The 12,121-nt window shown below is 36.8% G+C and overlaps 1 protein-coding gene across 1 annotated transcript in view; it reads right to left on the reverse strand.

Annotated features, from left to right (window-relative positions):
- The window catches only part of FBN2 (fibrillin 2), a 159,974-nt gene that overhangs the window by 98,006 nt on the left and 49,847 nt on the right, over nt 1-12,121 (reverse strand). Inside the window, exons 8-11 of the mRNA XM_065662467.1 lie at nt 6,393-6,518; nt 4,835-4,987; nt 3,838-4,071; nt 2,860-2,997 (exon numbers count right to left, since the gene is read on the reverse strand). Of these exons, the coding sequence (XP_065518539.1) occupies nt 2,860-2,997; nt 3,838-4,071; nt 4,835-4,987; nt 6,393-6,518 (651 nt within the window). The remainder of the gene's footprint in view (nt 1-2,859; nt 2,998-3,837; nt 4,072-4,834; nt 4,988-6,392; nt 6,519-12,121) is intronic.

Raw genomic sequence — 12,121 nt, forward strand, 5'->3', positions numbered from 1 at the left:
GGCAGACAAGAAGAATCACCCATAATTCCTTCAGAACTAAGTCCTCAACTACCAACAAAATGTCAAACTCTAAATCACAGTTTGTTTTATCAAATGTCTAAATTCAAATTACCATCTATTTATGCTGCTTTAGTAGAGGGAAGGACGGGGGAACTTACAAATACTAGATACAGCACTCCTCTATTTTTAGTTTTCCTATAGAGAATGACATTTATGACTTACTTTATTAAAGGCTTCAACTTGCTTTGTCTGTTACAGAAAACATGTGCATGCTAGGAATGGATTTTACTGTAAATTAATTTATAAATGGTACAGCAGGAATACAGTGTTCCTCTATGAAATAACTGACTTAAGCTTGGAAAATCCTTTCAAAGCCATGTGCATCAAATAATTTCCATATAAAATATGCATCTTAAGATGGTCTTATTTTTGTAAGCTCTTGACAAAGACAGAATTAGCAAATTTATGTTAAAATAAAGGAGTTGTTGGCTTTGAGTTTGCATTGCAAGCACACGTATTCCAGCAGTATAAACAGGAAACATTTGAGACAGAAATATTTAACCCATTTATTCTATCTCCCAGTCCATCCTTCTTCAGCGTCAAATATTTCTCTTTCACCACTTGCATCACATTTACCTCCAGTTTTCAGTGTTTCATCTGTAACATTTTTCAGAATTTCACTAGACACAGTATGGAACTCCCAAAACCCCATAGGACTGACTTACTGCAATAAGTCTGAACATCTATTACAAATTTTAAAGTATGAAGATTTGTACTTGCAAACCACTTAAAATTCAACACAGCACAGCTACAGGCTTGCCGCCACTTTCAAAGTCTCTACAGTTTTATCCAGAGGTGTTTTTTTTCTTAAACAGAATGAAATAAGGCAATGCAGTGTCTGATCACTTAGGACACTTAAAGTCCTTGATGCATCAGACACGTTCCATCCTGAGAGCAGCATAGTACAAGTTCAGGTCAAAGAGCAGTATGTAATGACATTATTTATGGATTTGGCAGGATAATTTTGACATAAGACCTTTCTTTACAGAAAAATATCTAACAATTTCTGGCTTCTTTATTCATCGCAAAATTAATTCAGTGATAGGAACAAAAGTGCCAGGAGCCTCCATACACTATGAAGAAATAGCTCTCCCACTCACCACTTAAAAGGCACATATAGCTCCTGAGGCCCAAGGATGCAGCAAGAGACTAAGCCTCTTGAATTTCCCAGCCACAGATTAGAGGTAGAGAAAACTATGAGCCAAACAAAAAAAAAAAAAGGTGGAAAAGTTGGTCTCACTGAATCATAGAGGGCAACTCTGAGGAAGTTAACAGTCTCCAAGTACAAAAAAGTGCAAAGGGAAAGGTATTGAACAGCTTTCCTTAAATATTGTGGATAAGACAAGAAACAATGAGCTGATTTTTGTTTTTGCAAAATAAAGTTTAATTTAGATTAGATATTCTGAGAACTTTCTGGAAGTTTATCTCTTGAGCACTGCAACTGCTTAGGGAAGTGATGGATTCTTCAGTAACTGAGATTTTTTTAAGAGGGCGTATTTTGTACAGTTGTCAGGAACATTATAGCTATAACTGACCTCTCTGGTGCAAAGGAACAGCCAAGCTAAGGGGGCTTGCAAACTATCAGTTGCAGTATATCGGTTTAATTTGAGAAAGGAAAACAGAGCGGTTAAACATGGTAAGAAACAGGGACATCAAAGTTAAAGTACTATTCAACAGTTGTCACATTTCACTTTTTTTAGAGGCAGGTTGCCAGGCCAGGCTGGTCCTTATACTCAGTTTGCAACTCAGTGGGAGATGGAAGAATTTGCAACTCAGAGATGAAGCGTTCCCTGCTCATTTTCTGTTTGATACCCACTACTGCATGTATGTTGAAATCTGCCTGTACTATTATCACCTGCATACCATAAACTGTGTAGTCTTGGATTAGAACATTTTTTTAAGGATTCGTGTAGATGCGATTTTCTGCATTCACTTCTGTATTTCCCTCTAATCCACAAGCACACTAGAAATTGATTCTAAAAGCACATTTTTTGTAAGAAAAGCCCATCACTAACTCTTGCAAGCTCTTTTAAGATATTTTTCGTTCACAGATCTCAAATCTCTTTACAAAGAATCACTAAGCAAATTTTTAATTAGAAATACAACCACACCTTTCTATTTAGGATCCTATACATTTACTGAGCTCTATCCTGCTTACAGGTTTCTTTTCCACACTACTACACCACAAGAACTCCCAAATTTTGTATTTTCCCCAAAATACCTGATAAGCCTTTGACACTGCAAGAGTTAAGTCCACAGTAACTGAATAAAAACACAGAATCCCAAATTCAGCTGTTATGAAAATTTAGCACTCAATATTTTCATATTAGATGCAAATAAAATTTTCATTTTAAAAGAAAAAATTTAATTAATGCATTTTAAAAATACTTGGTGTCTTTCAAACTGCCATTCATCATTACCAGTATGTAAAACATAAATTCTGCTCTTTATCTTGAACATAACTTGACATGAACTCCTGTAGCAAAAAAGGAGCTATGTGAGCATAACTAAAGCGAACATGGAACAGAACTTATTTTACTGAATGTAAAAGCAAAAATATACAATATCCCTCAAGTACAAGAATACTCAAACCCAATATTTGTGATTAAAGATGGAAAGAGATTAACTTTCATGAAGATTTTAAATTATTCCACTTTTCACAAAAGCCATATCATTAAAATTAAGATGTAAGTGGGGAAAAAAAGAGTATGTTTGTTTGGGTTTTTTTTAAACAGATTTAAAGCACAAAAGTGTTAGCATTTTAAAAGTGAATAAACTATTTAAGAAATGTGCACTTACCAATACAATCCCCATTTGTATCCTGCTTATATCCCATATTGCACTCACATCGGTAACTAGAAAGGGTTGGTATACAACGGCCATTTAAGCAAAGGTTGGGATGGTGTTTACAGATATCTATTGTCTGATTGAGTATTGCTGATAAAAGAAACAGAACATGAGATATTAATATATGAAAAAATTAATTTATGAACATATTAATATTTTCAAATAGAAGTATAAAGGTTGTATAAGCTTCAGAAAGTATTATCAGGTGTATAAATATATCCACCAAATAGAGTATTTTTTCCAAGCACTATCTTTTGACATGACAAAACCAAGTATCTCTCAGAACCAAAAAGCACATTAGATGAACAGTCTTAATTCTGAATTACCATTTATGTGTATAGCTGCATGAGACTGTCAGCGGCCTCATGAATAAACCACAATCTGAGTGAAAGCTGACGCAGTCTTTTGCTATATGTTTACTATTTTTGGCCTGCTTGTGTAATAATACTCCATCCTAGAGATGTGCTTACACATTTTATAAGCAGCTCTACATTTATCAGACTTCCCTCAGAATATTATTCCTCTTGGGCTCTCAGTCAAGGCAGTATTGCTGCAGAATAGGTAAGTTTTACATTTGGAAGAACAAAGAAAGATAAATTTATATTAAACCTTGGTGTTTTTTTTAAAACACTTCGAAATACGGAGTTTTATTAGTACTGACCAGGAGAGATCAGCAGGAACAGCACAGGCGCAAGGACTCTATAACTGAAGAAAAAAATCTCTACATCTGAACTCTTTTAAAAAAAGGGCTCCTAATCATCCTAATCTATTAACTGAGGTCTCTTATATGTGCTTGAATACAAAGGCATTTTTATGTGTTAAGAACACCACATCATTTCCAGACTAAAAACTAAGCAGAAAAAAAGGAAAAAATTGAAGGAATAAAAAAAAAAAAAGTGAAAAACAAGTCACAACAATGCAAGAACTTACTTAGCCCTGTAATTACTGGTCCATTTCCATTGGGACTTTGGCCACTTGTTCCTACCCCGGCTCCACCTACACCTGGGGAGAAACCATTGCTTCCCGGGATGGGAATGAATCCTGCTCCTCCTGGGCCATAGCCATTGTCATTGCCACCAGGAAGGAACCTGTTTCCTCCTGTCCCACCACCTCTGGAACGACCTCCAGCAGAAGCACCATCCACACAAAGTCTGCGGTGTTCATCTATTAAATAGGAATGCACAGAGAGGCATAAAGTAAATGAACCCTTCAGAGTCGGTTTTTACAAAGGAAGGTAGAGATCTTTGTACGCTACAATAAATTGAACACCAGCTCCTCATTTCTTTGGCACGATGTGTTTCTTCTCCCACTCCTTATCTCAGACAGATCCCATGACTGCAACAGGTGTTACTTAAGGAAGGACACTAAAAATAATAAAAGGCAATATTGTAATTTACAGCTATTTGTTGAAACCTTTTTGTTGACGTGCTGCCAGCTGCACTGTAACTCCCTGGTCACTCAGGGTCACTCAGAGATCTTGATGTTGATAAACTGAAAATACATTTCACTGGGGATATGGAATACTGTTCTGTGAGCAGAGTTGAAAGAATAAATCAAATACTGACACATTCCTTGTTCAGTGTAGCCCAAAATTTAATGGAACAAGAGAGCAGCTATACCTTTAAAGCAAAATAACCTACGGACCTTAGAGTTGTTTCCTCTTTGAGCCTGACCACAAAATCTTTCTCATTTCCTAAGAATTATTGCCAAAAAGAATGTTAAAGAAACTAGTCCCAAACAATCATGAATCCCCCCAAAATGGCTCATAGATGATAACATCAGTATCAAAACCACAGGTATGAATAATAATGTAATTGCTGACTTTCTTTTCCCATTTACCCTACATTTTAAATTAGTTTATAATATTTCAGTGGCCTCAACCCCAAGTAGAATGGACAGTGAGAAAACAAACCAACAAGTCACTCACCAGACCCTCTGACAGGACACATGTCTGGAACAGACCCAATGACCCAGCACTGGCCAGACTCGCAGCAGCATTGCCTTTTGGTGAACCTACCGGGAAGCTCCTGTGCACAGCGGCCATTCACTATGCTGGAGAAACATGTACTTGCCCTCTGATCTGGAAATTAATTTAAAAATAAAACCATTCCTGACTGCTGACTAGGAGAAAAGCTCCACTAATTTCAAAAGACTTGGTAGTAATTACAATAACTGAGCACATCCTGATATTTTGCTTAAAAGCGCATATTATCTTAAACTGGGAAGAATAGAATAATTTTTATTAATAAGGATTACATTCTTCACTTTTCTCCTAAGCAGAAATTATACAAAGTATACAAAATATATAAATTATAGTTCAATACTATAAACATTTAGAAGCACAAGAACTTTCAGACACATTTTCATTTAAGGGAAGGAGAACCTGTGATATAAAGGCCTGCTTTAGTGCACTAAGGCATGTGATTTGTGTTCAGTTGGTTTTAGGAACTGACTTTGACAACTACATTGTAAGCCATGCCAAAATCCATAGACATTTTGATCATATTGGAAATCATGTGTTAGTATTCCTGAGGCCAGACACAATATACTTGACGTTTGGCATTCTTCAGATGATACCGAGTAACAAAAGCTGGCTATGTTGTGTGAAAAACTATCCATGTGAAATCATTTCTAGGTCTTGCGTTGCTACTAGCTTACATCATTCATCTGTAATTCAAAAATCCTTTCAGAATTCCCATCCCTTTCCCAACATGAAAACAAAGTGCTTTGACATGTCTGAAATAATAAGAACCACATGAGATCTGGAAAAGGCACTGTTATTGTTAATGTTTTTCACACATAGCATGTAGCACTATGGCTAATTCATTGGAATGGTTTATACTATATATTTGACGTGCAGCTTTATGAAAGAAATTACAACATGAAAATAAGCATACATTTTTTTTTATAATACAGAAACAGATTTTAAATAAATTTTCTTGTAAAAACTGCATCTACTGAAACCAAATATTTGGTTTGTTTTATTATCTGTTCCAGACAAATTACTGGCATTTCAGCATATCTCACTTAATGCCTCCTGAACTTATATATGTGCCTTATATTTGTCTCTAAAGGTTAAATTAACCTACATGAGATGGAAATTAAAATACCAAGTAAGAATAAACGTTTGCTCCTTTAGGATCAAAGTGAGCTTAGCTTTTGGTTTCATCAGATATAGCTTTGAGAAACAAATATAACGAACATTTCTTATGTTTGCCTAGACAACAACGAGTTATTAGTTGGTTTTTTCCTAAGAAGATCCAGATCTCAGGCAGTTCTCAAGATACAATATGGTCAACACAGAGGGATCTACAATCCACATAAAGATGGCTGCAGTGGCAATCACCATCAGAAGAGGATGTTACAAATTTTAAGCAGCTGGATCAGAGATAATAGGGAGTTAGCACAGTTTAGCATCTTCTGCTGTTTATAAGTTGCCTTAATAACTTTGAAAGCACTAAAAGCCTTCAGGTTGAAATACCTACCAATACAGCGGGAGCTATCTACAGATGTAACATAACCTCGTGTGCAGATGCAGAAATAACTTCCCATGGTGTTAGAGCATACCCCACCTTCACAGATTCCTGGGATGATGCTGCATTCATCAATATCTACGCAAAAAAAGGAAAAGACATGGAATAATTAGCAGGACACTTTCATATAGTATATTAAAAAGAGGAAAAGACCTTTTCTGATATGAAACTATTATTAAACTCAGACAATAACAAATTGCTGGTGTTTGAATACTGCAAGTAATTTTGTTTGCCATCTAATGGAGGCTTTCCTTATACATTCAAGGGGTGTATCACTTCAAGTTGCAGAGTATGTGAGCGCAGTCTGGAATTTCCCCAAAGTGACAACATGGACTGCCACCTCCAGGAAACACACAAGAGCTACGATGCGTCAAAATACTCATCTGGCTCTTGAGCTGAAGGAAGGAAGATGGGACAGAAGCCAACTATGACAACTCTTGGCTTCTGCAACCACAGAAATACTCCTTATCAAATCTGACTGCTTTCTCGCCTTCTAATATTCCAACTATAAGCAAGAATTTTGGCCAATCTATTCAGACGCAATCAAATGTTGCATCTTTACTTCAGATATTTTTAATCTATTCAAATGTTTCTGCTAACTAAAGCAGTGCTCTCATCTGAATACTGAAACAATTTTGTATGTAAATATATATAAAGCGAGATGTCATCAAGCTGATGAATGAGCTGCTGCACGTAACAAGGGGTTGCCAGGGCATTCAGCACCAGCCTGAGAGCAACATGTCCTTTCTCAGCACAAACTGGAAGCAAAATTAGGAGCTGAGGCAATGAGAAGCAACAACAGTAAGCAGTCTGACTGTATTATTAGAGATTTGAAGTACAGCAAAGCAAACTGAAACGGAAGAACTATGAGTGGGAAGAACAGCATGAGAAGGAAGACTGGATCATGACCATTTACAAAAATGAGACATTTAAGTAACCACTTCATTCTAAAACTGTGACAATCTTTAGACATATGAACATTTTTATGGTTGTTTTAGTAACCTAATTTTACTTTTAAGTGACCTTTTTACACCAGCTTTTTGAGTGGCTTTCAACAAATATGAACTGTGGCCCAGGGGTAACATGGGAGGCATTCTGAGAAAACATGGGAAAATGTGGGCCAATGTTCTAACTATCTTGAGGTGAGTTATGTTTTCCAGTTGGAATGATGTAATACCACAGGTTTTGCATGGCTAGTTACAGATACCAGACTTCAGCTTGACTTGTTTGTAAAAGTCTGGATGCAATATTAATTTAAATCAGCTTTCATACTGTGAAACAAAAATCTAAACATAAAAGACTGTTGAACCCACACTGTCATGTGTCAAATAATGCAGGAGAAGCACCAGAAAGAGCATATGACAGAAATTGTCATGTTATGACACTGTGAAGGTCTTCACATTCCTTTCAAGAAAGTCTTGGGACACCATAGACCATTCCTTGTAGTCTTCTACAGACCTATTGTATCCTTGGACTTGTCACCCTAGAAATTCTCTTGAGATGAATGACTAATTGAGAAATAGTTCTTAGGAGGCTTTTATGTGATGAAGACTTTGATCCCTCCCTTTCTTACATTCTCCACACACTCAAAGAAAATGAATAGTGTCAAAAAAATCTGGTGCAAGCAGAGACTATATTAAAAAGGTTAACTCCCCACTGTGGGAAGGTCTACATACAAAGAACTCCCTTTAGATATGAATCTACAGAAAGCACCTTTTACTGAAAGGAAAATGAAGTTTTGCCACAACACCACTAAGAGTATGCAAACTATTCTTTGCAAAATGAAGGTATGAATAAAACACCCCCTTTCCCATTAGCATGTCACTTGGAGTATCATTGTAGAAAAGACAATTTATCTTACAGGTAACATGTCTTCAGAATTCCTAACTAGTCCACGCATATAAGCATCCTGTGGACTTTGTCGTTTGTTTTATACTATATAATAGAATCAGAGAAAGTGAAAATTTTGGGGTTTTATAAGGTTATTTAAGCAATTTATAGGATGAAGAAATTTTAAATTTTACATTAAAAGAGTTACAAAACTACTCCCCACATTTCAGACATCTGCTCTAAGATGCACAAAACATGTCAATTTTGCTAAATCAAAACACTTTTAAGAAATAATGCTTTCACTTAAGACTTTGTAACTACCCACTGCAGAGATTCCAGAATTCCAAATGATGTTATAAATAAAACTCCACTAATTCCACAGAAAATCTCTGAAATCTTGCATTGATTTACTGTATTATAGACAATAATAATGTGGTGAACTACTTACCACCTGATTTAATTAATGCAATGAAACTATGTGTACAAATCAAAACAGAACCAGAACTGGTACATGTCTTATTGAGATCTTTCATGCAGTACAGATCTTTCACAACCCGTAAGTCTTTTAAACATGAATACTGTCTTCTGCATGCAGACACAGTCTGAAACATTGTATCAGAAAGACAGGCATGAAAACTGGATGAAATGAGGACTCTGTGGGAAGAACTCACTTTTTATGGAAAGTGACACCTTCCCAATGGCAGTCACTGGATGCTCATGCAAGAAAACTCTCTTTTTTACCATCCCTTAAAACACACCTTTGATTTCTAGGGGATACTACACCACCCTTTTTCATCACTACTGTAGTGGTTCCAAAAATAAATTCCAAGACTAATTATAAAGTTCAGAGACACCCAAACTTTGATAAAGAGATTAGCAACATGGTGATCACAGTTTATCATCATGGAAGTACTGTCTGAGATATAAATGCTGTACACATGAATGAGATGGCACAAAGCTGGTAGCAACTGCCATCAGTGATACATGAGCGAGTTCAATTTAAGAATCCCTGTGCTAGGAATATAGTGTTTTCAAATATCTGTTTCATTCAAGTTTTCAAGTTTTCATTCAGCAAGTTTGCCGATGACACCAAACTGTGTGGTTCAGTTGATACGCTGGAGGGAAGGGATGCCATCCAGAGGGACCTTGACAAGCTTGTAAGGTGGGCGGATGCCAGCCTCATGAAGTTCAACCAAGCCAAATGCAAGGTCCTACACCTGGGTCAGGGCAATCCCAAGCACAGCTACAGGCTGGCCAGAGAAGAGATTCAGAGCAGCCCTGGAGAGAAGGACTTGCAGGTGTTGGTTGATGAGAAAATGAACATGAGCCTGCTTCAGTGTGCGCTCGCAGCCCAGAAAGCCAACCGTATCCTGAGCTGCATCAAAAGGAGCGTGACCAGCAGGTCGAAGGAGGTGATCCTGCCCCTCTACTCTGCTCTTGTGAGACCTCACCTGGAGTATTGTGTGCAGTTCTGGTGTCCTCAACATAAAAAGGACATGGAGCTGTTGGAGCAAGTCCAGAGGAGGGCCATGAGAATGATAATGGGGCTGGAGCACCTCCTGTTTGAAGACAGTTGGGGCTGTTCATATGAAAGGAGCCTAAAAGGATGCTGGAGAGGTACACTTCATCAGAGGCTCTAGCAATAGGAGAAGGGATAATGGGTTTAAACCTAAACATGGAAGTTCAGGTTAGACATAAGGAAGAAGTTCTTTACTGTGAGGGTTGTGAGTCACTGGAAGAGGTTGCCCAAAAAGCCGTGGGTGACATGGCCTAGTGTGAGACCCATGGTGGCTGGAACTAGATGATCTTTCAACCTTACTATTTTCTTCCTTACTAGATTCTTTCCAACCCTAACTATTCCGTGAGTCAGTCACTCTCTTACAGAGGGTGTTTAATCTTGTAGGTTAAATAGCATTTTTTTTTTCTTTTTTCTTTTTTTTTAATAACTGAGGTACAACAGCAGCTACTATACATAAGAATAAATGAATGTAAGAAAAAATAATCTACTCAAAGCAAGCAGGCACTTGAAAACTGGAAGTTTACCCTTTGTTTTTACTTTTCTTGGCACAGGTACCTGTTACTTTAAAGGCAGTAATCCTAGTTACAAGAACACAACACCTGATTTTCTACCAAAGGAAACCAAATTCCAAACTAGTTGGTCATACAGCACAAAGCCCATTGAGGTAATGTGTAGGTGGAGTTCGGAGCACTGGCAAGACAGAGGAAGAAAGTAGTAAGCCACTTCTGCAAAGCTGCAAGACATAGACCATCCTTCTCACCTGGCTACATGCACAGGAGTTTAACACTGTCTAGGGCTCTTGTCCAAGAGTGACAGGGAGCTGGGAAAAGAACAAGAACCTTCCTGAAATTTGGGCAATGACCAGAGTGGAAAGAAGACTCCAGTGATCCCCATGCAGAGAGAAAAACCTCCTTTTTAACCAATTAACATGGAGAACACTTGTGGAAGAAAAATCTTCTTACTTACTGGAACAGTACTGAGTCAATGGATTTTTTGTTTCACTAGTTTTTGAGCTAAATCTGTCTTTCCTTCCTCCTCCCTGGCTCTTGCATGTGCAACTCCTTCCACAAAATGTCCGTTACTTGTCATTGGAAATTCTGATACTTTACCTCAGGAAGACTGACTTTTAGGATGGCTGACTGGGGGGCTATCTTCCCTTCCTCAAAAATACACAAATTAATGGTCCTAGGGAAAATGGTTCAAAGATAGCAATGGGAGACACTGTTTTAAGGGTGAAAAATATTGGTGGCATGAATGGCTGTGGTTCCAATATTGCACGTGAGATGAGAAAGCCAGTCTTAAACTGAGAACCAATGTGTGGTATAAACTTTGCAGGTGTGAGCATTAATAGGTGAATTTCTGCCAATAAAAACCCCAGTCTGACTACCTGTCATCCAGAATTTATGACTTTTACTGCTACAGTGAGCAGGAATTTATGAATAACTGAATTAAAAGTCCCAGAAAAAGTGCTCTCAGCTGCTGAGTTCTGAAAAAAGGCTCCTTGAAAATAGTTTTAGTCCACAGTAATACCTGGTAGTATCAAATCTGAGTAACACAGAGCGTAATGAAATTATACATTAAAGCATGAAAACCAGAAACAGAATGGCTTCTTTTAAAAGGTGATTTGCATTTTAGTACCATGTTAAATAAAATAAAATAAATAAAATAATAAAATAAAATAAAATAAAATAAAATAAAATAAAATAAAATAAAATAAAATAAAATAAAATAAAGGTATAGCCTTTGTCATACAGTCCTAGTTCTTTGATGTCAATGGTACAATATTTTGGAAGAGCATCAGAGGTATCATAGCTCCTACAGTACCTTTGATTTTAAAGGGTGTCATAACTACATTTACTCAAGGAGTAAGATGTCTTTTCAATTTGAGAAGAGTAAGTAGAACACATTTATTAGATCTCTGAATAACTAATAAGTAGTAGTCAATCTCATACGTAAACCAGTAAGAACAAATGAAAGCTTATTTCTCCTTTCAGTTTACCTATATATAATCCATCTCCAAATAAAACAGACGCAAGTTCCACTAATTCTGAAAAATAATGTCCTAAAAATTAACAGAATTTAATTCCTAAAAAGACAATGAAAACTTAATATATTGTATTTGCATTTTATGCCAAAAAAGAGAAGGGTATGGGGTTTTCTTTTTTCATCTAACACATCACATGAGTGCTCCAGATCCCTTAAATCCTCTTCACGGACACAAAATTGCCATTAACTTCTGAAAGGTTAGTGGCAGTAAACTGTAATCAGAGGCTCAAAAGAAATCCAATAAAATTACTGTATGCCTTTTTGGCATTTGGTTGGGTTCTTTTTA

Source organism: Lathamus discolor, chromosome Z, assembly GCF_037157495.1.
Source record: "Lathamus discolor isolate bLatDis1 chromosome Z, bLatDis1.hap1, whole genome shotgun sequence".
NCBI classification, from domain to species: Eukaryota; Metazoa; Chordata; class Aves; order Psittaciformes; family Psittacidae; genus Lathamus; species Lathamus discolor.